General features: G+C 24.1%; 1 protein-coding gene across 7 annotated transcripts; it reads left to right on the forward strand.

Annotated features, from left to right (window-relative positions):
- Positions 1-568: 568 nt before the first annotated feature.
- LOC122847700 (homeobox protein extradenticle) lies at positions 569-27,167 on the forward strand. 7 transcript variants are annotated; one of them, XM_044145522.1, is made up of 9 exons: positions 569-796; positions 1,864-2,276; positions 2,539-2,612; positions 18,572-18,825; positions 21,280-21,470; positions 21,534-21,669; positions 21,743-21,839; positions 22,296-22,468; positions 26,516-27,167. In XM_044145522.1, exons 2-9 carry the CDS (start codon positions 2,050-2,052, stop codon positions 26,528-26,530), a joined length of 1,167 nt encoding a protein of 388 aa, XP_044001457.1. In that variant the 5' UTR covers positions 569-796; positions 1,864-2,049; the 3' UTR covers positions 26,531-27,167. The 7 variants fall into 7 exon arrangements, with proteins under 7 accessions (XP_044001457.1, XP_044001455.1, XP_044001458.1 ...); XM_044145520.1 differs by having other exon boundaries at positions 638-1,131; positions 2,047-2,276; positions 25,352-27,167; XM_044145523.1 differs by having other exon boundaries at positions 638-796; positions 24,236-27,167.
- Positions 27,168-27,657: the final 490 nt, after the last annotated feature.

Raw genomic sequence — 27,657 nt, forward strand, 5'->3', positions numbered from 1 at the left:
CGTATTTTTGTTGATCTCAAAATTATTTTTTTTTATTTATTATTATAAATAATAAATAATAATAATTGATCAAGAAAATCAAAGAAAATATTTTTAAAAAAATTTTTCAGTAATTTAATACTTATTACAAAATAAAACAAAAAGTAATATTTTAAATTGAAAAAAATAGTTGAAAAAAAATTTGCTAAAAATCGGTTATAATCTAAAATATTTTGACAAAGATAAATAAAATAAAAATTACAAAAAATAAATAAATAAAAATATAAAATTAAAATATCATTGATAAGAAGCCTGAAGTCATCATATATATTTTTTATCAAAAAAAAAAAAACAAAACAAAACCCTTGCCCATGAAGTAAAAAATAAAATAAAATAAAATAAAAAAGTGTGTTATTTTGCGGATATCAACAGACTAAAATGTGAAGGGGGCGGCGGGGGGTAAAGGGAGAAGAAAAGAGAATAACAAATAAAGAAGGGAGAATAATTTGGTAACTGGTAGGGAGTAAAACGACGAGGGACGATTGTTGATTGGTTGAATTTAGCTATGGCCGCCGTTGTCGTACGCAGAATTCACATACACATGAAATTTTAAATGTGTTTGTTAAAATAGATGACAGTAGAGGGGGTAAAATAAGGCTGCCAGACAAAAAGTGCGACAGAAACGTTCGGCGCGTTGCCTTGTAAGGCGGACATAGTGAGTGTGCATAGTAGTGTTGTCCCTCCCCCTTCATATATTTAATAAATAAATAGTTGAATTATATAAAAAAAAATATATACCAATAATAAATGATAATAAGTAAGTAAAAAAAAAATTTATAAACAAAGATAACAAAGTGAATTATTAATTTTAAAACAATATAAATAATAACAAAAAAAAAAAAATATAATAAAAATTGGAGTCAAGAAAGAAAATATATTAAATAAATAAAAAAAAAAAAGGTTTAACACGCGGACCAAGGGAGACGGTAGTGCGTCGATGATGTTTGTGCACGGATGGCGCTGAGAAAGCCACCGTCGCGTTAAAGTTTTTTTTTTTATTTAGTCTTACAAGGAGGCAAACACCGTGTCCCCTTTGTACATGTGTGTCAATAATATGTGTATGTGTTAAATCAAAACCCGACAACAAAAAACGTAAAAAAAAAAAACAATTTTATTTATTTTTTTTCATTTCAATTTATTTTATTATATTTTTTTTTTTTTTTTAAATTAAATTACTGGCTGTGGTTATTTTTTTTTTTTTGTGATGTCTAATGACGTTGACAGTTTATTGAAATTGTAAAAAAGAGCAGGATATTTATTATTGTTTATTTGTGGTATATTTACTCCAAAAAAAAATTTTTTTTAAATAAAATCTATGTCTACTTGTTGGGGGAACAACACACGTAACTTAAAATCGACCTTGAAATACTGTATACGTAAAAATATAAATTAAAAAAAATTATTTAACAATTAATTTAATAATACGACAATCCAGAGTACATGAGGATACCATTTTATACGAGTAATATTGATTGTTGGTATACGAAAATAATTAAAAATCAATAAAAAAAAAAAAAGTTTATAATATAAAAAAATTATTAAATTTTATATATACCTACTGTTGAGTGAAAAAAAAATTTATCAATATAATAAACCATCAAAAGCGTTATTTATTTATGAAAAATTAAATTTGTGAAAAAAAATAAATAAAAAAACAAAGACATAACCTAAAAAAAATAAATTAACAACAAACGTCAAATAAATGTCAGTTGCTTACCCATAAACTTGATGATAAAAATATAACAATAATCCTAAAATTTGTTAATAATAATTAAAAACAACAACAAATGAATTATTTATAAATATTATTTTTATTTTTTTCAGACTGTTTGATAATAATTACATTAATATTATTATTATTAAATTAAATACTTGTGATTTAATAAACGGGTGATAAACACTTGAGTGACACAGTGATAATTTATTTATTTAAAAAAAAAAATAAATAAATAAATAAATAAAAAAACAAGTTTTAAAAAGAGGAATATTAATAATAATTGTTAACAGTTGATGGATGAAAGTGCAAACATGTTGCAACACGGTGGTGCTAGCGTTGGTCTGATGAGTGGTAATCAAGGCCAAAATGCCCAAAATGCTGGTGGTTATATGGGTCCTGTTGATGGACCAGCTGCCCAAGGACAAGATCCATCAATTGAATCAAGAAAACAGGATATTGGAGAAATACTTCAACAAATTATGAATATAACTGATCAAAGTTTAGATGAAGCACAAGCAAGGTTTGTTAAAAATTTAATTATCAATTTTTATAATTTATAAATATTATTTTTTTTTAATTTATTTTATTGTTTTATGGTAATTGTTCTGTTATCTACGTATTATTGTTATTATCATCGTCGTTATTACTGTGCCATTAGAGATATAGAATTAACACTCCAATAATGCAATTACCAATCCTTGAATTTTACATTTAAAAAGATTTTTTTATTATTTTATAATACACAATTATTTTAAATTAATTATTTTTTTTTTTTTTTACAGAAAACACACACTCAATTGTCACAGAATGAAGCCAGCGTTATTTTCAGTTTTATGTGAGATCAAGGAAAAAACAGGTAAATTATTTTTATTTATTATAAATTATTAGGTTTTTTAATTTAAACAGTTGAATTTTCTAAACCACCTGTATCCATTACTAATTCAACCAAGTTTTTCTTATCTAAATTTTACAAGTGTTTCATCGTCAGTTAAAAAATAACAAAAAAAAAAATTGATTTATTAGTCGTAAATATTGCCTAGAAATAATAAAAAAAACACATCGATATCAGCAAAAAAAAAAACAAGTGAAATGATAATCAAACACTTGTCTCATAAACACATAAATTTAAAAAAAAAAATAAAATAAAAATCTCACATTTAATTGAACACTTTAAATTCGTAATATAATTTTAATGTGTCATCAAAGAAAGAAATTTCGAAATTATTTTTTCGAAATTTAATGATAATTTAATACTCATTTCTTTTTTTTTTTTTTTGGAGCATCATTAAAAATTTCTATCGGGATTTTTATTTATTTCTATTTTGAATTAGATGAAACACAAAAAAGTATTCATTGTTTTGAGGAAAAAAAATTAGAAATCAGTTGTCTCTAGCACCTTGAGGAAAATATTGTCTCTTTGTTTTTCCATCCCTTTGACTAAGTCACCCCCTGGGTTTCAAAGAAAAACATAAACCAAAAAAAAAAAATACATGAGACTCCAAGAATCAGGGTAAAAGAACCACTACAAAGACCCTTTTTCTTACATTCCGGTTTTTTTTTTTCTTCTTCTCCAACATTCGAATACATCTTTCGTTTTATTTTTATATATAAATTTATTTTTTTATTCTTTTGGATACTCCCTCTCAAAAATACTCTTGGATCAGCGTCCTGTGCGTTTAAACGCATGTATTGTGTGTATATATGTATCTTGGAGTATGTATTTTCCTTTTTTTTTTTTTTTTCTTCAAACTATCCCATCAGGGGGAACGACCGCATGTCGAGTTGATTTTCTCTCTTCTCTCAAAACGAGTTTTTTGATTCGTTTCATATGTTCGTTTTTCAAACTAATAATAATTAGTTTTTCAGTTGAAAAAAAAAAAAACCAAATTATCATGAATAATCATCATTAAATGATTTTTTTTAAAGAAATTATTTTTTTATTTTTTTGGAGTAATGAGATTTAAATAATCTTGTATTTCTAATTTTGATAATTTATGCAATTTCCATCGAGTAGGAGATAAAATAACAAAGCGATATTTCGATGAATAATATTTGTAAAAAAAAAAAAGAGTTTGAATATGTACTTTGACTTGCCGCTTGGGTTTACTCGATTTATCTATATATACTTGGCTTGTCTGTACGTATATTATATAGTACCCAGAGTTTATGGCCAATGGCTGACGAGGCAGTGAAAAAGTACTAAAACCAAAAAGACCAGATAAATGCTATGTTAAGCAGATCGTTTTACCAGCAATTTAATATAATCAGGGTACATTTTTTTTTATTTTATTTATTTTATTTTTCAACACTTGTACAATATTACTTGAAGCAAATCAAACCTTATCTTTGTCAACTTATCACTAATTTTGTGTTTGATTAATTTTTTCATATTAAGGCATTTCGTTTAAAGAAACCGTGTCGAAATCATATTCTTAATCAAACTTTAATTTATCGAAAAAAATACATAAAAAAATTTTAATTACAACAGTCAATATTTATTATTAATTGATCAATTAATTAAATTATGATTAATTATTTAGTAATTGATTCAAATAATCGAAAAAATAACAAATTATTCAAGTCTTGATATTAATTGGTAATTAAAAATTATTAAAGTTGTTAAATTTAAAAAATAGCCAATTATTAAAAATCATAAAATAAATAAAAGATTTAAATAATTTTTATATACATTGATAATAAAATAAATATATTTAATAGTTTTTTATTTATTTTTTTATCTTGATTTCACACATTTTAACCAGCCCTTGACACAAGAATTAAGAGAAAGCAAGTATAGATATTTTTAAAGACAACTTTTAGCTTCTTTCTGAACGAGGTTTATAAATATAATATGTTGTCATGAAAGAACCGGGTGAGAAACGAATACTGATCTCCAACAAGATGACTCAAAAAAAAAACATATAAATGATAATAATATTCTTACATATTTGTGCATTTAAAAAATAAATAAAATCATGAAAAAATAATAATAAAATTGTTGACTCTGCATTTGCAAGTCGTTTTTTTTTTTTATTATTATTTTTTTTTATTTTGTCACCTAGAAATAAGTATATAGAAAAGAAAATAGTCAGCAAAACGAAAAGCGGAAAAGTTCCTTCGACACCAGATACTTTATTTTTTTCTTTTTTGTCTTTTCTTATTTTTTTTTTTGCCAACTTTTTGAGCACACATTGGCATCAGTTTTTCTTCTTGGTTTTCCACCAACACACATGAGTTTTCTATGGTACACATGATCACGATCATCACCAAAAGAATTGTGTTTTTTTATCAAACTTAAAATTTATAATTTTGCATATTTTCTTTTTTTATTCTTTGGCTAACTTTTAAAAGTCACAAAATATATATTTTTCTCTTCTTCTTATCAATACCATTTGAAAAACAAAATAATAAAATAAAGTATCAGCATGTGAATAGTGCAAGTTCATTTAAATTTATGGTTGACGAAGCACAACGTTAAAATAACGAAGAAAAATAAAAAAAAATTGCTTCAATTCACTTGACTCTTTTATTATTTTTCTATCTAAAATTCACTGTCGACGTGTCGATTACATTTTCTTGAATTTTCAAACCCCATCCTTGCATATATTTATCAACAACTGATAAATTTAAAAAACCAATAATAATAATGACAAGAAAAATATATTCAACGAGGAGAATATCATTTTTTTTTTTGTGCAAAAAATATATACGAGAATATGTTGAAGAATAAATTGTGTTTTTTGTTGTTTCTCGAGTTTGTAAAATATATACACAAAGTTGGAATGTTGTCTTTTAACCAAGCATATATTGTGAGTAAAAAAGCGTCGGCAAAATTCGATTGGGTTTGCATGCAGATGCGTTGTGAATTTAACAAAGAGAAAGATATAAAGTTTCTTCAGGAGCAAAGTAGAAGCCAAGTAGTCAAGGTGAACCAGGAATCTTCGTCTGGATCTCTTTCTCTAGATGTATAAATGTGAATACATATATACAAATATATTTTTCGTTATATTTTAACATTTTTTTTGTTGAATTTTTAACTTGTCTATGGTTTTTATCTAATTTTCATTTTGTTTTTTTTTTAAACTTATTTTGATGCTTTTCTATATATCCTCTTAGAGGCGAGACTAATAGAGGAGGAGCAGGAGGATTACTTAACCCTTGATTGACAATAATTCAATGAATTTATTATTTTTGTGTTGAACCCTTTTAGCCTTTTCAAAGTATATACACTTTACTTGACACACCCATCATCATTATTATTAAAAAATAAATTAAAAAAAAAAAAAATAAACTAAAATATAATAACTATTTGATTTTGAATTATAAAATTTAAAAAATTAAATCAAATTTATTTTGATAAATAAAAATAGCGTGAAATTAAATTTTTAATGATTCTAATAAATCATATAATAATTGTTATACAATTATAAATTATGTGATTAAAAAATGCTATTTTTTTTTAAACGTTTGTCGGTTGAAAATAATAATAGTAAAAAGTCACATGATATTATCATTTGTTTATTTAAAACCCAGTATTTATCAATGAGAAAATCATTAAAAAATAATACCGACAAAAGAAAAGATTCAAGTTTCAAAATGACGTTGATCAAATTGATTAAAAAAAATGAAATTTCTTGTTTTTTAAATTTATCAATAATAAAAATTTAATTTAATGAGTTTTTTATTTAAAAATAAACTTGAAATCTATATCAAGAGAGCAATATATTCAATGTCATTAACGATTTATGCCAAAAGACAATGAGACTTTATACTTAATAATAATCAAAGTTGCATTGTTTGTATGTTTATTATGCGGATGTATTTGTGTGTGTGTGGATATATATTATGTACCTACTCACTGGCTGAAATGTTACGACTTGGACAGACGACAGATACACGAGGGTACTGTTAACGGCATCGTATAACTTGGTTCCCTTAATTACCCAGTACGTTGTTTTAACCGGAAGTCGTTGGTTACGGACATCAGGCTTTTTGCCAAGTTTACTATTCTCTTCATGTACCATCATCATCATCAGAACTTGCTCCCAATTGTATCACAATGATTTACAAAAACAAAATCTAGAAAATTTTACGTAGGTAGGACGCTTCGCGTCACCTACGTATTGGATTTGTCTACCGAAAATTAAAAAACGCTCTTATTTCTTAAGTAATTGTCAGAGACACTTCGTGTTAGAACCAAAAGAAGCGTATTTTCAATCTCTTTAATTTGTATATTTTCGATTTTTTCTCAAATAATTATTAAAGTTGCCAGAGCCAAAAAATGTTAAAAACCTTTTTTTCTTTTTTTTTTTAAATATTAAATAACTTTTTATCTGTAAGCGTGATCGATTTGCACCGACTAATTAAAAGTTTCCTTTTATTTTGATCTTTAAATCGCCGCTATTTTGAAAACGATATCTTTAAAACTCACGGAGTTATTAGAATTCTAATAGAAAAATTTGATGTGGCTGTTTTTTTCCCCGATTTACATTGGAACCCAACAAAATCATGTTTTGTGGAGATTCGACGCGCAGTGTTGGCAGCCCTGCTTAGTTTGTCTCACTCACACAGATGAACATATGTTTATGATAAAATTTCATAGTGTTGTGACTAAACAATATGACATTTTATTTGAAAAAAAAAAAAAATTACACTAACTAATAATTGCACATAACCCACCGGAGTATTGAAAATTTTAATTTTCGTTATATATGATTTTTTTTTTTTAATTTTTCTTTTTGATTTATATTTTATTTTCAAGTCATTGTGTTGAGATTGTCGGGGTAATTAAACACTTTTCTTCAGCTACAGGATATATGCTGTTTATTTTTATCTTATTGAGTTAAACCAGGTGAGGGTGCGCGTTGTATGGAGAACGATTTAACAAACCATACGTTACGTTGTGATAAAAATCTCACAATGTCGTAAACTTCAGGTTGGCTGTGTTGGATAAAGAGGTGGACGACGAAATAAACACGATGAGAATAAAAAAAATATAAAAGAAGGGAAGGTATACTATACGCGTATCATAAAAATATAGTAAAATAAACTCGTAAAAAATCGCGGGGGTCTCATCCACCTATATATTTTTTTTTTTTTGCATCGTCAAAACCCCTTTTTTTTTGAAGCCCTCATACTCCTCTTCGCTCAATTTCAAACAGTTTTATCATCAGATAAATGTCGAGACACACGTGTTGCACTCTGTGTTCGATCATTGTCCTGTCAAAGCTTCATTTTTATTACGACTTTTTTATTTTTACTATTAGTATTGCTCGACATTATTCGTTTTTTTATTTTTTTTTAAAAACATTGATAGGAAAAAAAATTATTTTTTATCATTGATAAAGAGATATGTGTTTTTTTTTATTTTTAATTTAATTTTTATAGTATATTTTTTAAGTCAAATTTATTATTCTTTTGAGTCGTAAATTTTATATGAAATATTTACAAATAGCAATTTTTTTTTTGATTGAAAAAACTTTGATTTTAAATTATAAAATAAAAATATTATTAAATTTTTATTTTGTAAATTAAAAGCTGTTGTTTTTTTTAAATTGTAAATTAAATTTTTTAGTTTCCAAAAAAGTTTTGACAATAAAATAATGTTGGCTTTCATTAGGCACATTTTTTTGTCTACGAAATATTTTTTTCAATTTTTTTTTTTTTTCTACTGGTATATTATAATAGATACGTGCAATAAATTTTATTTGTTACATCATTAAACTTGATCTGAAAAATTTAAAAATTTTTTATTATACACTATATAATTTTATTTTTTATTTTTTAAACTTGAAAATTTAATAGTCACATATCATAAAAATAAAGAAAAAACTTTTTATACTCATAACATACAATTAATTTTTAAATGACAAAAAAATTACGTTTTACATGATTTATTATTGTGTTGTTAATAAATGAATAATGTTATTAATTTTTCTGTATTTTAAATATTTTTATTGGATATATTATGTTGATTTGCGGTTGATAGTTTTAAAGATAGTTGGAGGGTATATGACAGAAGGGTGAATTTTCAACTAAACAGACAGATGAAGGACACTGAGCCCTCCGGGTAACTGATCCATAAATGTTTCTCATGTCGTTCATTATCATCAAAATTATTTTCACGCGTGCATATATCATCTATATATTCAACATGTTTAACCAGAAATATGAATTATTAAATAAATCTCATGGAAAGATATAACTAGACAAGCGAAAAAAAAAAAAAATATAAAATGCAAATCAAATTTTCATAAAAATTCATAAACTCTCTCTCTGATTTATATATATGATATAATAAAAAGCTAATAAAATCTAAAAGAAATAAAGTTAAAAATAAAAAGGGTTGTTAAGAAAAATAAATTTAAAAAATAATAGTATCAAAACAAAATATATTAAGAGTATCAAAATAAAAAATAAGTAGACATTGTTAAAAAAGATACTCAAAACCTTGCAAAAAAAAAAATTATATATATAAAAAAGAGTTATGAATAATACGAAAAAGTTGTAATTACCCAAGACAAAAGTTTTCATCGTAACAGACCAGCCAAACCGCATATCCAAAACTTTATACTTGAAAAAAAATAAAAAAATTTGAAAAAAAGAAAAAAAAAACTTGATTCAAATACTTGTATTTTTAAGTTAAAGAACAGCCAAGTGGCGCCTTCATATTTAATTTTTTTTTTCTTTTTTATTACATCATTATAAAGCTTAAATTTTAAAATTATATATTTTCTTTTTTATTACATTACAAAGTAATATTAAAAAAAGAATTTTTTATCAAAAAAAAAAATAGTTGTATTGCTAAAAAATTATACAAAAAATATAATTCAATTTTTAAAATTACTTCAAAAATTGAATGTAAAATAAGAGAAAAAAATTATTTTCAAATTGTGTATATTATTTGTAATTTGAATGCAATATTGTGTATTGAATTTGTCATGAAAATGATAATAACAATTTAATGTTAGTACGACATCAAATTGAGTGTTTTTTGAAGTAAAATAATAAGATGAGGGAGAGATATTTTGAATTGTCTGGTAAATGTATATACATAATACTGTAAAAATTGGACAATAATATTACTGGCAAAAGTGCAAGACTCCTAGACTGAGTGCGAAGAATTTTCAACCCCTGTGTGTTTCAGGGGTTGGCTGTTACGTTGATCGTAAAAATACCGTAAACTCAACAGCAACAGGTTCCGTATGTGTGAGTTTTGATAGTCGTGAGAGGTACGATATTGAGCACTTTGAATATTATATTTAAATATTTTTTTTTATTTTTAAATATACTATAAAAAAAATTTCATATAAATAAATATTTAATTCAATAAATTATATTTCTTTTTTTTCAATTAAAAAATATGTTTAATTAGTTTTTTTATTTTTCACTTTAGACATTTTTTATTACATTTTAAATTTATATTATATTTTTTTTTTTTTTCAAATACTATTATCACTTTATTACTTTGAGAAATATAAAAATTTTTTAAATACTTTTTTGATAATTAACAATTGACGTAAAATTTTATTTTGCAAATTAAAAAATTTATATATTTTATAAAAAAAATGAAATAAAAAATATAAAGTATACTTGAAAAATTCATTAGTAAAATAAACAGGGTAATAGTCTTAGTGTGTACTTGATGTTTATATATTTTATGAGTACTTTGAAGACAAGTGATACTTGTTGATGAACAATCTTTTTGTTGTGCTACTTAAAATTTAAACTCAAGTTATACTTAACAAGGTAAATTTATTTAGGCATAAATTGTTTATATAAAATTGTGTAAAGAGTATAATTACAACAATAAATTTATATAAATTATTTACGAAAAAATAAGGAATCTTTTTTGAAAAGTCTAGTCACAATTTTAACATTTTTTATTTTCGTTTTTTCTAATATTATATAGAAAATATTTATTATATTTATTTATACAATTTTTTTATATTTTTCTTCACGTTCAACTTTCTTTTTCATATATATAATATTAAAATGAAAAAAAGTCATTTTGCTATGTGTGAAGAAGAATATGTGATTCTATGTACCTTTGAGATTTCGAAATTCTGAATGCATATCTAACCACTACTTATGTATTATGCATACAACTGACGGTTTTTTCGTGCTTATATTTTTTATTTGATCCTTTTTTTTTTTTTTACCTATAATAAATATAAAGAAAATTATATTTATTTTAAAAATAATTGCAAGTTTATTAAAGATTTATCGAGCGAATAACTGTATCTCTTGTTAAAGCGTAGAAAAAATAAATAAATAAATTTAAAATATATGGAAAATTGTCTTTCTCTTCAGTGCTTTTCCAATAAATGTGACGCCTCGTTTTTTATTTTTGTTATATATATTTTCTTGGTCCACTGAGTGCGCACAGAAATAAAAAAAAAAAAAAAAAATTGTATAAAATAACAAGTAGATATGAGCTTGAGAATTTTTTTAAAAACTTTACTGACAATTTTTGCAACCATGTCGCTCGTTTGAAACTTGGCCAACCAAAAATTTTTTTTTTTTACATTTTCATATGTAGAATTTATTTATTATTATTATTTTTTTATTTTATTTAAAACTTTTTTTTAGTTAACTATCTAAATTAGTTTTTATTTTTTGGTAAATGAAGTATTTTTTTTAGAAAAATACTTGATCGAGTTACCCGTCAAAGTGGATCCCAAGAGACACTACTTCTCATTATATAAAAAAGGCGAGAAAAAAGTAAAGACAAAAAAAAAAAAAAAAAAAATAGATCCTGCAGGACGATGTGCATTTACGAGTCTCTCGAGTATTCTGCGGGACCGAAAAATGAAACGAGTTTCCCTTGACAGGCATCTTTATGTTGTTCTTTTTTTTTTTTTTTTTATATTATGTTATATATATTCTGTATAACGCAAGCATTCACATTACCGAGGGTATCTTATCTTTATTTTTTAACCCTCCATTCATCTATCTAAAATGAAAAATAAAAAAAAAAAATTCTCTTCATCTCAAAAATCTTGAAAATTCACCCTTAAAATTAAAAACAAACAAAAAAATAATAATAACTAAATTTTTAATTTAACTTGATATATATTTTAAATTAGAAACAGTCAATTTAACTAGATTTTATTTTACCCTAATGTTAAATTAATTCATTATTCAAATTTAATTTTATATATATGTACATCAACTGGCCACATTGAATATGCAAATCCTCAATAAATAAATAAAATTTACCAATAAAAAATACTTTAAAATAATATCCATGAATACCAATAAAATTAAAATATATTTTTTAATAATTTATAATACATTTATTATTGTTTAAAATAACAAAAACAAATAAATAATAATAATAAAAAATTTAAAAAAAATATTTAATAATTAATTATTGCCATGTGTGTGCGTGAAAATCCGTGGTATGAAAACGTAAACACGCGAGTTTGAATTTGTTGAAAGAATGATGATAAAGGGGTTGGTTGGGGTGTACAAAAGGGATGAGATATAAAGCCAGAGAGAGAGAGAGAAATAAAAAGAGGGAGAGACAAAGAGAGAGGAGAGAAAATACACCAGTCTCGGGTGAGCCACTCGATCAATACACCACGTTGGCATTATCCCCTATTTTCTCTCCTTCACCATATAATATATTTCCCCTTATTTTCTTTTTCCATTTCATCCCCCTTCCTCCCACTCCCCACCCACCTCTTTCAACCCTCTTTATCCTGACGCGTTCGCGCACTTCTCTATTTTATATTATCTTTATTTTCTTTCCTTTATTATCATCACATATTTTTACATACTTCTGACTTTATCTAATTCACCCTCTTTTCAACCCTCTACATTGTATTCCCCCCTCCCCCCTCTCACTATTCTTACACACACCCTCAAAAACTTTTCTTGCTGCTGCTGCTAACTGAACAACCCCCAACATTCTCAAATAAAATAAAAAAAATGAAAATGTGTTGAGAAAAATGCTTTCTATACCAGACATATCGAATCGACGCATCAAATGAAAGCAAAAACCATAACGTTGACAATTCAATATAAATTTTTTTTGAAATAATTTGCTTATTGAAAATTATTGAATGTTTTATTTTTTGATATTTGTTAGATTGAAATATTTAAATAAATATATTTTGCAATTTATTAATTAATATTTTTCAAGTAAATGTAATTTTTTTTTTTTTTTTCTTTTTTGTAGCTTTTCTTTATTGTTTTTTGTTATTTATATTTATTTTTTTATTCAATTAAATGGATAAATTAAAATGTCAAAAGTTTTATTAAATGATAGAAACATATTTGCTCTATTTGTTTGAGGAAAAAAAAAAAAAAAACTTGGCATCAGTTTGTTAAAGATTAAACATTTGATCGATAAATAATTAAAAGCATAAATAAAAGAAAATAAAAAAATGATTTTTATATTTTTAAATGTAATTTTTTACTATTAAAAAGAGAGTATGCTTTGTCTAACAGTGGGTGAATATGTGGGGTTGATGTCAGTATATATGTACATGTGAAAACAGAAGGGAGAGAGAAATGAGTATAAAAAGGATGGGGTACAACATTTGGTACACCTGCGCCGTATATTGCGGAAATACTGGACTCCCAAAGCAATAAGAATTTTTTTTATTTTTATATCATCCTCACAAGCGTAAAACGTTTTATTAATATCCTTTTACCCTTCTAAAAAGTTTGCTTGAAAGTCGACTTTTACTCTTATATTAACTTCATCCCTCATTTTTTTTTAAAACAATAAATTACATAAATATTTCGAAATCGAAAAATTTCGAAAAATTATAATTTTTCGAAATTCATATATATTAACCATATTTTGTCTTTTAATATATTTATTTAATATTAAAAATTTACAAAGTATCAATCAAATTAAAAATTAACAAATTGTTTTTGTTATATAGAAATAATTTTGTTTAATTTTTTTATTTTTTAAAGAGTATATAGGTTTAATAATCCAGACAGTGAAGTAGAAAACCCGAACTTAATTTTCTACCAGACTTAACCGAGACATGAGACTCTTGTCTACGATATAGGATAATATATATGTATATAAATTTTATTACACAGGGAGTACAAAGTGCAAGGGAGAAAACTAAAATATCCTTTTCTCTCTGTGCATACAAAATTTATATGTATATATATTTATTTTAGGTGTTCTCGGGCACGCCTCGACCATTTTGCAGAATTCCTGTCATTCTAACATTCGAGTTTCATTAAAAGTCCCTCTTCAATTTATCCAAGCTTTTATATTCTCTCTTGTCAACTATCAAGTCTCATTCCTAAATTTACTTGACTCGTTTTTTTTTTTTCTATTTTAATTGATAGTTAAATTAATTTTTTACAGCTTAAATTTATAAAAAATATTTTTTAAAGATGCACTTGTAAATGACAATTTTATGTTATGATATTTTTTTTTTCTTTTTTTTACACCCTTATGATGTTAGGGGATGATACTGTAGTTGGTATTTTAGACCATCAAACCAAGACAATCTCAATTCACATTTTCAAGTCCCTTTTGACATTTGACATTCATCAAATGTGTTACAATTTTCGGTGATTTTGTATTCATCTGACTGAATCCCCATATCAAACACTATATTCAAAAATGATTTGTATAAAATTTATTCGATCCTTCATTTTTTTTTAATACCAATTTGTCTCATATATATATTTGACATTACTCATCTGTGTTTTATCATACATTTATTTTTCATAAATCAATGCTATTATTATCATTTTATTTTTTAAAATTCTTTTTCATACCATTTTAATAATTCACCTAGACAAAATACTAGTGGGTTAAAAAAGTATGGGTAAATTGTTATCGCAATATCGATCCTTCATTTTTTTTTAATACCAATTTGTCTCATATATATATTTGACATTACTCATCTGTGTTTTATCATACATTTATTTTTCATAAATCAAAGCTATTATTATCATTTTATTAAATTTCATTTTTTATATTTTGTATTATTTTAATTTTTTATATATTTATTTTTATTAATTTATATTATGATAAATTTTATTATATGTATTAGAATATTTATTATGTTAGTATTTTATTTACTTATATATTTATTAATGTATTTATTTTTAATTAAATATATTATTCATTTTAATTTAAATTGTTTAATTAATATATTTAATCATTTAACATTTATGTTTTATGTACGTTATATACGTGATATCAAATTGAGCTTTAACAATTATCGAGCGATTTTGTTGCCGTAAAATTTGATATTCACCCGGTTTTTGGCTTATATAAAATTATATTTTTACAAAAGGATATATATATTTGTTGTAATACGAGGGTGTGTGTGTGTATTTGTCGGATAATTTTTGGGGGTAGTGGTGGTGTTTGTTGGATAGGGTAGGTGATGGTGGTAAAGAACAATATATGAAAAAAAGAAGCGTAAAAGGGTGGAGACAGAGAACAAGACAAACTTACCCTCTTCAACACCCAGTATACAAATATATATATTTATATATATTTGAGTTTGTGTGTTTTATCATATTTATACACGTTTTATAGTCAATGTGTACGTGCGTATCTCGCTTGGGTGAATTTATTCACAGAATATTTATGCTTGATCGCGATCCCAATCGGCTAGAGTGCTCCGTAGAGACCCTTGACTTTTACCAGATTAATTGACGTACGTTTCCAATAAACAGTATAAAATAAATTGTAATTTTTATATATTTTTTTAAAATATATTATATGATTCTATTATTCTTAGTCTATTTTTTAGAATTTTTTTTTCAAAAATATATGAGTATTTATTATAAAAAAAAACGAAACAAATAAAATTTAAATATGGAGAATTGTTTTTCATATATTTTCTTTGTTTAAAATAAATTGAAAATTAAATTTATTTATATTTAATAATAACATGAAAATATTGAAAATGTCTCGATGAATAAATTTCAATGTCATAGCATTTTTGCATCTTTGTGAATAAATCAAAAGAAAAAAAAAATAATAAAAACAAATCATGATATTATTGCTTGGTGTCAATATCCTGTCTTTTTCTTTTGGGAATTGACATCAACCTCCAAATTTCCCATCAGAATCCTAACTTCCCAAAGGATTTACCTCTGCAAAAAAAATAAAAAATTTATCGAGATTCTTTATTTTTTTTCGATAAGGCAAAAAAAAAAAAAAAGTTGATATTTTTTTTGCTGGCTTTTCTTCTCAATTTTTTCATTTTCTCTTTCTGTATATTTTTTTTCCATTCAATACAATTTTATAGCTAGAAAAAAAAAAGATATTGACAAAAACAAGATTTTATTTTTTAAATTGAATTTATTTTTTTTTTTTTTTTTAGATAAAAAAATAACCAATGAACGAATATAAATCATGTATTTTTTTATTTTGTATTTAGAGTATTTTAAAGTGTTATATTGTGTATTATATCAGCAAGATCAACAGTCGAATTACGTATTATTGTGAACACAAATGTGGAATGAGAGTATGGGCATCGTGGCAGACCGTTTTAGTCGTAAAATCTTAACTGCTAGTAAAACTGAGTTTACGTTCTTGTAAGAACCCCTGCGGTTGGATGTTGCATATATACACACAAGAAGATCAACTATTATATGATACACTCACTCGAAAATTTTGTCTTTATTCACAACCTCATTCTCCATCAAATTGCGAAACTTTTTTTTTTTATTTTTATATCATCTAACGACCGCATTATTAGATATTAGCCAGAAGCTACAACTTGTCTTTAAAATGATTTAATAAATATGTTTTTGTTTTTATATAACACGCGCCTGTATCCATAATTTCTAAAATGTTTATTGTTTATTATTGTTATAAAAAAATGCATCAGTAGAAATCCACAAAAAATATATTTTACTTCTTCAAAATGTCCTTTATTTAATGGATATTTCAGAAATACTGTGCAACAAATATTTATTGTAAAAAAAAATATTGAAAATAAAAAGACCAGTGGAAAATTATGAAGTTAAAATTTTTTAAAAGTTGAAACAATTTTTTTTACAATAAATATTTGTTGCACAGTATTTCTGAAAAATCCATTAAATAAAAAAGGACATTTTGAAGAAGTAAAATATATTTTTTTGTGGATTTCTACTGATGCATTTGTTTATAACAATAATAAACAATAAACATTTTATGTGTCGCGTGGTCTATCAAGTGCTCGTATATGTTACCGATTTAATCCTTCGAAGATCACTCTTTGTTTATTTGATTTATTTCGTTAGCAACAAAAAAACAAACTATGTCTCACTCACTCTTTTTTTTTTTTGTTTTTTTGTTGCTAACGAAATAAATAAAAAAATAATAGAAAAAGGCAAACAGAAAGAAATTCATATGAGAGTAAGTGATAGAAAAACAATGAACAATCAAATGTCCGGAAGGCCGATGATGTTTGTCCTTTTTATATAAGGATTATTAATTTTTTAAATCCTTCAATATTAAAACGTCTTTTTTTATTAATTGTTTCTTGTTTTCATATATTAAAATATCAATTTTCAAAATGGAATATAACACTTACTTTTTTGCAAAAAAACGAGTTGTAAAAATGTAAAAAAATAAGAAATTTTTTTTTTATTTTTATTGCTTTGACTTTACGTGTTACGACTCGACAGTTTTTTTTATGTACAGTCATATAAACATTCACAAAATTTTATGTCATAAGAATAAACGATGAAAATGATATAAAAAAAAGAAAACAAAATATATATAACTTTTATCAACTGTAAAATTTGAATTGTCCCATTGAAACACACAGAAGCTGTGTTTCATTGCAAAACAAATTATTCTGAATGACAATTTTATTCTTAATTAAAAGCGTCAAAGTTATCTTAATAAAATAAACTTTTCACAGATTTTTTTATTTTCAAGCATCTCTTTAACTTTGCTCATTCCTTTTGAAGTCATTTTTTTTTTTTTTTTTTCAATTTATCTAACTTTAAAAAAAAAAAAATTCTGTCACTCCCAGGAGAGATTTGCTCACCTTTAGCCATCTCAAACTTTTTGAATACCCTTATTTTATTTTTAAACTTTACCCCTTTTTTAATTGTTACACATCGTACAAATGCATTAGTTTTTCGCATTAATTTCACGCTTCTTCAACTTTCCAAGTGCTCTCTTGTTACCCAAACAATAAAAGCTTTATTTTTTCTTTCTTTTTCTTGATAAAAATTCGATAGAAAAAAAGCTAGATAATAGAAAATATTCAGATCCATATACATAAAAATGTGTTTCAATTGAATGAATGAAAAAAATAAATAAAATGTGAGAAAATTGTAAGGAAAAATATAGTCTTGGACAGACTACAGTAGACACTGGGTTTTTATTGCTCGTCCAGTTCCATCATGCCCTATAAAAGTACAATAAAAACACTGTTACCGCACATGAAGAAAAACCACCCTCTCAAAACCACTGCTGTACTGCGTACATGTCTTCCCTTATTTTCAGTATGGCATATAAAAAATATAAAACAAAAAAAAAACAAAAAAGATCGAGTATCATTGTTTGAGTGAAAAACTAACAAAGAAAAACAGTATGTTGTCGAGTCGTAGTAAAAAATACGAGCTTAAAAAAAAAATAGACAAATAATATATAAAAAAAAAAAATATAAAAAGTATTTGATAGGTAGTGAAATTGATTCTTTTATGATTCAACAAATGTGTGTGTGTTGAAAGAGTAGGATGGAACTAAAACGGCTGTCGATTCTTGAGATACACTTCTTGCTAAATTTATTTTTATTATTTGTTTTGTATTGATGATAGTATATTGATAATATCAATTGAATCTAATTTTGATAATTTAATTTTTTTTAGTTTTATCATTGAGAAATACCCAAGAGGAAGAACCACCAGATCCACAATTAATGAGACTTGATAATATGCTCATTGCTGAGGGTGTTGCTGGACCAGAAAAAGGAGGTGGTGCTAATGCAGCAGCATCAGCATCAGCAGCATCTGCTGCTGGACCACCTGGACAACCTGATAATGCTATTGAACATTCAGATTATCGTGCTAAACTTGCACAAATCAGACAAATTTATCATTCAGAATTAGAAAAATATGAACAGGTAATAAATTTATTTCTCTTTTTTATTGATCATCTAGAACAAAGAGTTATTTTTTGCTTAAAACTATTTTAAGAAATTGAGATAAATTTTGCTATTTAAGTTGGAAAAAATTAACCAATCTCAGTGAGTTTTATAGCACTAAGAATGGATTAAGTCATGATAAGAAAATGCAATTTTTAGTTTAAATTAAGGTACAAAAATTTGCGTGCTAATGAAGCTAGTATTTTGTACATTTGATTAATTAATATATCGCGTGTTTAAAAAATAAAAAAAACGTTGCTTTAAATATACGAAAATTGCGTGTCATTTGACTCTAATTTTGATGATTGCCTTGGGGATATTATGTCTTGACAACTTTGATTTTCACATATATTTACAACAAGATTATTTACACATTTTGATTTTATTTAAGCTATTATTTTCTATATATATTTTCATGAATAAATAAAAAATAAACAAGCCAAAATTAGACATGATAATTTGACATAAATTAAATTTTTCTATAATCACTTTGTAACATTGCGTGACAAGTTTGAAATTTTTCAAAGACAACTGCACTGCAGATACACAATTTATATGAAAAAAAAAAAAAGTCACGTAACATGTACAATTATTTTTGAAAATAATTTTCCAAACTAAATTGCAATCTGCTGAATTTAAAAAAAAATAGAAAACTTTTTCTACTTGTATAAATTTTGTACAAGACAATTGATAATTTTTTTTATTTTTTTTTAATTCCATGGAAAATTTAAAGCTTTCCTCAGGGAGTGTCAAGAATAATCATGTTTTTTTTAAGTGATAAACACGCCCATTTACTAACCCTTTGAATCTACATGTTTTAATTTAGAAAAAAAAACAAAAAATAATAATTTTTTTATTTGTTATTAATAATAGAAAATAAAACAAATAATTATTATTTATTGTTAAACGTATGTATGATCTATTGATTTATAAATGGAATAATTTTTCTAACGAAATTTGACGTAATGAATTCGACTGGAGATTATGATGATGCTGGGGGATTTTAGGATATTTCGAAATAAGGGAAAATGCTAAAGTCTTGAAATATATTGTGGATAAGTCTTCACAAGTCCGTCTAATATTACCTTCACTTTCTCACAATACTATTTCAACCCCCAAGGCTCTTATTCTGTTTTTTTTTTTTATATAAATATATATATTTTTTTTCTTTATATATCCGTCGGCACGAAAGCCCAGGGATAATACAAGGGGTCAAACCAGTTGTTCGATAATAACATTTTTTTTATTTATTTTTATCATCAAATATATATTTTTTATATTTATCAGAATCTAGTCTATTTAACTTGGTGATATTTTAATTTTTTTCTATCATGTTATTCAATTTCGTTTGAAAAAATTTATATAATTTTTAAATAACTAATATCACCTTGGAAATATATTTTTTTCTATACAAATTAAATTACAGTAATTTGCTTTTTTTATAGAATACAAATGTCTGATAATATTTGCAATATGCAAATTGCTTGGTTATTATAAATAAAAAAAATTCATCAGAGAAATGTTAAATATATTACGTAAGGTATCCAAGCTCAACGAGAAAATTCCATTCAAGTGTTGGTATGTGTATGCTGCTATATTTAGCAGCATGTCTAAATTCTTGGAATAATATAATATTTATTTTAAAAATATTTCTAGTACAATATATATTTTTTTTGAAACATGATTTGAAATGAAAATAAAATAAAATCGAAAAAATAGAAAATAAAAAGGGAAAGAAGGAAGGATAAAGTAAAAAAAAAAAAAAATGAGTTTGGGCTTTCCATCCAATCCCATACTCTTTTTCTCGTTTCCAGCGATCCTCCTCATCCCCATCAAGACCATTTCCGGGGCAACAGACGGGAGCTATCCTGATCCACCCTCTTCGGCTAGTCTCGTTTTCACTGGCTGGCATATCCTCGTAGTAGTGTGGCTATGTTGCCACGAAAGGACCCCTTTTGTATTTTTTTTTCTCTTCTTTCCTTTTTTTTCAATAGCATCACTAGTTTAGCTAGAAGCTAGATCAAGGGTTTGAGCTTGCAAAGAAGATAAAAATACAGAAAAAGAAAAAGAGTAGAATCCATTCCAAAATTGCAAACCATCCGCTTTTATTTTTCTTTACTTTTTTTTTATTTTCTTTAATATTTTTCTCTCTTCTATATATTCTCATCGACTTCCCACAGGAAAACCAAACCGACAGTCGTCTAGAATACTGATATTTTTTTTACCAGCAAAAATCACCAGCCAACAGTTGCAAATAATGCATTTTCTTGGATTTTATATATTTCTCTTAAATCTTGAGCTACTTTTTTTTTATCAATGGTTTTTGAAAAGTGATTGAAATTGAAGAAAAAAGTTATATGTTTTTTTCTAGACTTGTTAAATAAATTTATTTATTTTTTTAATATTTTAATTTATATGCTTTATTTATTTCAGGCATGCAATGAATTTACGACGCACGTGATGAATTTACTGAGAGAACAGAGTCGTACTAGGCCTATAACACCAAAAGAAATTGAAAGAATGGTGCAAATAATACATAAAAAATTTTCAAGTATCCAGATGCAGCTTAAACAATCAACTTGTGAAGCTGTTATGATTTTAAGAAGTAGATTTCTCGATGCTAGGTAAAGTTGAAAATAAAAAATAATAAATTAAATTTCATTGCTAATTTTAATTATATTTTTTAGACGTAAAAGACGGAATTTTAGCAAACAAGCATCTGAAATTCTAAATGAATATTTTTATTCACACCTAAGCAATCCATATCCAAGTGAAGAAGCAAAAGAAGAACTTGCAAGAAAGTGTGGTATAACAGTGAGCCAGGTAAAATTAAAAAAATAAAATAAAACAATTGATTTATTTGTAAATTTAAAAAAAATTGTTTTTATAAATTTAGGTATCAAATTGGTTTGGCAATAAAAGGATACGTTACAAGAAAAATATTGGCAAAGCACAAGAAGAAGCAAATTTGTATGCAGCTAAAAAAGCAGCTGGTAAGTTTATTAAATAATTTCTACAAAAAGAAACATATAAAAAAGCTTTCGAGAGATAGAAATTATTTTTTTCATTATCACAAAATATAAAAAATAAATAAAGTAATTACAATAAATCATTTTTCTACATTGAATTTGTTTGCAAAAATTCAATAAATCTTGATAATAATAAAAAATTAAATTAAAAAACTAATTTATATTTATTTTAACTATTTAAAAATATTTATTATTATCTAATAAATTATTTTCAAGACAATTAAAGATAATAAAAAAGAAAACATATTATATTTTCTAGTTTACGATGAGATAAAATTTATCAGTATAAATAGGATAAAATAAATATAAAAAGATAAAGTAATATTAAGATAAGATGAAAAAAATAATAGCAACCCCTCAAAGTTTTTTTGTAATGTTTTTTTGTGATGGTTTTTGTATGATTATTTATTTTTTCTTCAGGAGCATCACCATACAGTATGGGTGGTGCTAGTCAGGGTACAACAACACCAATGATGTCACCAGCACCACAAGGTGGACCTCAAGATATGGCTTATGGTATGGGTATTAATGGCAGTGATTATGGTTCACAACCTTACAATGATGGTTCAATGGGTTATGATCCAATGCACCAGGTAAGATAGCAATTATTATAATCGAAATATTTATTGTCTAAAAATATTTATATATATTATTTGACACTAAATATATAAATGCTTGCTTTAAAATAATATTAATAAAAATAAAAAAAAAAATCAGCATGGCTTGCCAAAAAGAAACAAACAAAAAACAAATATAAATATAAAAAAAAAAATTGATGGAAATTTAAATAAAAAAATTAGCTGACAGGAATTTAACTTGACTGCTGATATTTTCTCGCATTTTTAAAGCCATGCTGGTATTTTTTTAAAATGCATGTGAATTTCTGGGCTTTTTGGTGTTTTTTTATTGAAATTTTTTTCATCCAGTAGTTGCTTTAATAGTAAAAAAAAAAAACAATTCAAGAGAGAAAGAATTTCGAAAAAAATGTTGAAATATTTGTGATTAAATGTTGCTGAATGTATGATTGTATTTGTTTTGTTGAAAAGTACAACGTTGCTGAATAATAATAACGAAAGAGAAAGAGATAAAAGCTTTTTCTATCTTGTTTTATTTTTCGAAATGAGTATGTGTGTGTTGGGTGGTTGGCCCAGGGGAGGTAGACATAAAGATGGGGTTTTCAAGACTTGAGAAAGTTTAAATTTTGGAGTGAGTTTACACTTTACAATTCTGGTTACTTAGTATGCATTGAAGTGGCAAAGTCACTTTTTTTTTTTCGTCCAGGTAAAAAAGCTCATTTAGTTTATACAATACTATCGATAATATTTTATTTTTTCTTCTAAATATTTTATTATTCTCACATCCTATAAACTAGTGTTTTTTATACTTGAAAAGTTTTATCATCAATTTTTTTTACAAAAATCTTTAAACTCTATCTATCAATTTTCAAATATTTAAATTCTATTTTATTGATATTTTAAATATTATAAATCAAATAGAAAAACGTTTTTTTTTTTTATTAATGTATGACTGAAGGTAATAATTTAAAAACAAATACAATATATTAAACTACTAACATGATGTTTTTTATTTTTTACTTGCGATTAACCATCACTCACTCAAGCACATTTTATATAAAATTTAAAAAAAAATTAAAAATAGATTATTGACACTGTCGATTGATATTTGCTGTTAACGTTTGAACTGTGTTTGTTGCAACGGAGATGTTTATATTTAAAACAAATAATATTTATAAATAAAAATAAAAAAGAACCAGATAAAATAAAATAATAAAACATGTCAATCACTGTCAAATTTAAATTCCAAATTGATTTAATTATAAAAAGGTCAATTATTAAAACTTTGAATGAATTTATGTTATATTTAAATTATTATTTATAAATATAAAATTTTTATTAAAAATTAAATCTATGAAAATAAATATGTAAAATCTTTATTGTTTTAATAATAGAAAAATATTTATACAAACGACCTTTCAAATTGAATAAAATTTATAAATGAAAATTAATATATTTTTAGATAAAAGGTTTATAAATTTGTCACAAGCACAGTTCGTTTTAACTTTGGCCTTTTAATCCATAAACACACTGCATATCACATATTTATTATTATCCAATTGTTTGGTTGTTTTTATTTTTTTTTTATATTGTTTTTTATAATATATAAATTCATAAATAGAAAAAAAAAAAAAAAAATTATTGAGTTGAATTATTAATATTTAAAAAATAAAATACGTATGAAAGTATTAATAATAAAATAATGAATAAAAGATAATTAAAAAGGACTTTATGAATAAACACAAGAAGACTTTATTTAAATATCAGTCTCGTGTTGTTTTACAGTGACGCATCGAGGCGTAAATGTCCTTAATAATCATCAGAACAAGAGCAAGACCGGATTGGAACATCTCCGTTGCAACAATAATAATCAACCTTTGATTATTCAAACTTTTAATATTAATAAATAAATAATAATTAATTATTATTATTATAAAATTAATCTTATTTTTTTTTTTTTTGCTCTTTAAATGTGCAATAAACGCGTTTATTTATTTTCTTTATTTTTTTTTTCTATTTGTTTTTTGACGATACTAATGAGGCTGATTGTAAATTCATTATTATTATTTTTTTTATCGTCAATAATAAATTAATAAAATTCAGTGCAATTTAAAAAAGAAAAAAAAAATCTATATATATAATTATAGGAATATTTGTGGGACAAGAGCAATAGAAAAAAATCGAAATTTATTATAAAATTAAAATAACGAAATTGAGTGTTCACGTGGTATTTTTTATTGAGATGATTATTGGAAAAAAAAAAAATAATAATAAATGTTTGTAGAGCCTTAGGCATTAGACCAGTGGATAAATATCAAATTTTTGTATATATAGTTTTATTTTTATCATCAAAATTAATGCCAAGAAAAAAAAAAAAACATCATGAGCTTTTATTTTTTTTATAAATTTTTCCTTTTTTTTTTTCATTGCTGGTGTATTTATGCGAATAATCAGCTAACTTGAATTATTTTTGATAAATTATCATTTAAAAAAAAAGAAAAAAAAAGCTAATTGTTATAATTGTAGAGCATAAACAATGAACAATATTCATTGAGTCATATTTTAATTTAAAAAAAAAAACATAAATTATCTTTATTCTGGCATGTTAATTTGCATGTTTGACAATGAATTATTAATTGTCATACTATTCGAATGGTCAATTCAGTATATTCTATATTTTAATGGGAAATTAAAGAACAAATATAATCTTGGGTGTTTGTCATACGAATGTTTTCTTTTACTTGATTTAATTTGGTAATTAAAAAAATTTTTTTTACACTATTTTTTCTTTTTCATAAAAGATATATTGATGATAAAAAAAAAATAAATTAGTTAGATATATATATTTATAAATTATAAAAAAACAAAAAAAGAAAAACAAATTGCTATGATGACATGCAGGGAAAAATGCAAACTGGTGGATGGATGCAGCAACGCGAGGCGGTGCCAGAATTTGCTGGGATTCATGATTCAGCGGATTCCGATTCAGACCGGGATGAAAAACGACCACGCGTTTAGGAGGCATTACAATATAAATTTAATTGAAATTTATAAAATAAAAATCATAATAATAACGAGGGACATAGAATGATTTAAAAAATTTTTTAAAAATGTATGAACGTAAGAAAGTGTGAACGCTGCACGATAGAAATAAAACGAAATAAAAAAAAATTTACAATAATTGATATTACACAGTATGAAAAACAATAAATATAAAAATTAATTTGTTATTTTAAAAGCAACATAGACATACATACACAAAACAAAAACAATAAATGTTAAATTTCCATAGAAATAAAAAAAATTGTACTGTTAATTATTATTTTTTCTTATTTTTAAATATGATAATGTAACTTGTAATGATAATGAAAAAAAAAAAAACTATGTCGAGTTTAATGAAGCAATTGTTTAAACAAATAGATAACAACACGTATACGAAAATTACATAATTTCATAATCTGTTTTGTATGGGTATATTTTTAATAATTACATTTTATTTTTCTTTGTCATTTGTCTGTGTTTAATTTTTATCATCATAATTTGTTAATTGTATTTTTAATTATTTCATAAACGTATGCATAGTTAGCTAAATGCAATTAGCTTTGAAATATTATTTTATTAATTTAGTTTTCTTGTCATGCTAGTTTATGAAATTTTCATGAATATATTATTTTTTTAAATTTACAAACTTTTTTTTTTTCTATGTTGAAAAATTGTTACAACAATGCATGTGTTATTATTTTTACACATTACATTGATTCGTTTCTCTTTAAAATTATAATTTCAATGAATTTATGTATCTTTTTTTTTCATTTTTAATTGCTGTTTAATGTGTCATTTATTTTTTTTATGAGCATTTTTAAATGAATGATTTAATTTTATTTGTAAACACAGAAAAAAATATTGTATACTCATGTAACAAGTACCCAGAATGACAGATTATTTACATAATTATTTTTTTTTTATTTTTAATTTATAAAACAAACAAAAAAAAAAACTTGGCGGTTTTTTTTTTTTAACGCCTGGGGTGCCTACAACTGGCCAATGCTGTCTGTAATTTTTCAGGAGCTGTCGCCTTGAAATCCTTAGAAGATACTGGAAGCATACTAATAACAAATGCTGATTAAAAAAAAAACTTAAAATAGCAAACGAAAGATAAAAAAAAAAACATAATTATATGAAAAAAAAAAAAACCTCAAAGATCTAAAACAGAAAAAAACAATTGTAATAATTTGATCACCTTTTTAATCTGTGATCCAAAACTCGTCGAAAACTAATTGACGAGGTATACGAACTATCGATATTAAGTATTTTTTTTATTGAAAAAAAAAAATGTAACAACAATTTTTCTTGTATTTCAAAATTCCATTTATAAAAAAAATAACTTGATTTATTTTTTTGTTTTACAAAAGACTGTCATAAAGATTTTTGGTAAAAATAAAATTGTAAAAATTAAACGGTTTTAATACCGTATTTTTTATTAAACACACACAGTCTTTAAAAATAAAAAAATAAAAAGAATACTAAATACTATAATAAAAAATATATATATTTAAAAATAAAATAATTTAAAATAAAAAAAAAAAATAAGGGAAACGAAGCAATGGTCCTGCAACACAACACGATGTATACGATTTTTCAACATGAAAATAATTATATTGTAGCTATACACATAAAATAAAACAAAAGTAAAAATTAAATAATAAAAAAAAAAAAATGAATAATAGTCTATAGGTAAAAAAAGAAAATGGTAAAATTATTATTAAAAAACAGCGTTGCTATTTATTGTAACAATTATCAATTATTATTATTGCCATTAACGTGATTATTAAATTTTTACAATTGTATTATTACTATTATTGATATTGAATAGTTATTTTAGCTTTTGTTTGCGTTAATCAGATGAAAAATTAATCAGGCCTAAAAAATTGATATTATAATTTTACAAATTGAAGCATTTTTCCTTGAAAATTTATTTGATTATAATAAATTGAATGACGTTTTAAAATTGGACAAATATTTAAAAAGAAATATCGAAAATTTTCTATCAATCAATTTCGAAATTTCGAAATTAAATTGAGTAATCAACAAATGAAATTCTTTTTAATTTTTATCAATAAAATATAAATTTAAAAAATGAAAAATAATAATTCACCAATCATAAAAATAAAATATAATTAATTAGTTATTAGGAGAGACAAAAAAAA

Source organism: Aphidius gifuensis, linkage group LG1 (assembly GCF_014905175.1).
Source record: "Aphidius gifuensis isolate YNYX2018 linkage group LG1, ASM1490517v1, whole genome shotgun sequence".
In the NCBI taxonomy this organism is placed as follows: domain Eukaryota; kingdom Metazoa; phylum Arthropoda; class Insecta; order Hymenoptera; family Braconidae; genus Aphidius; species Aphidius gifuensis.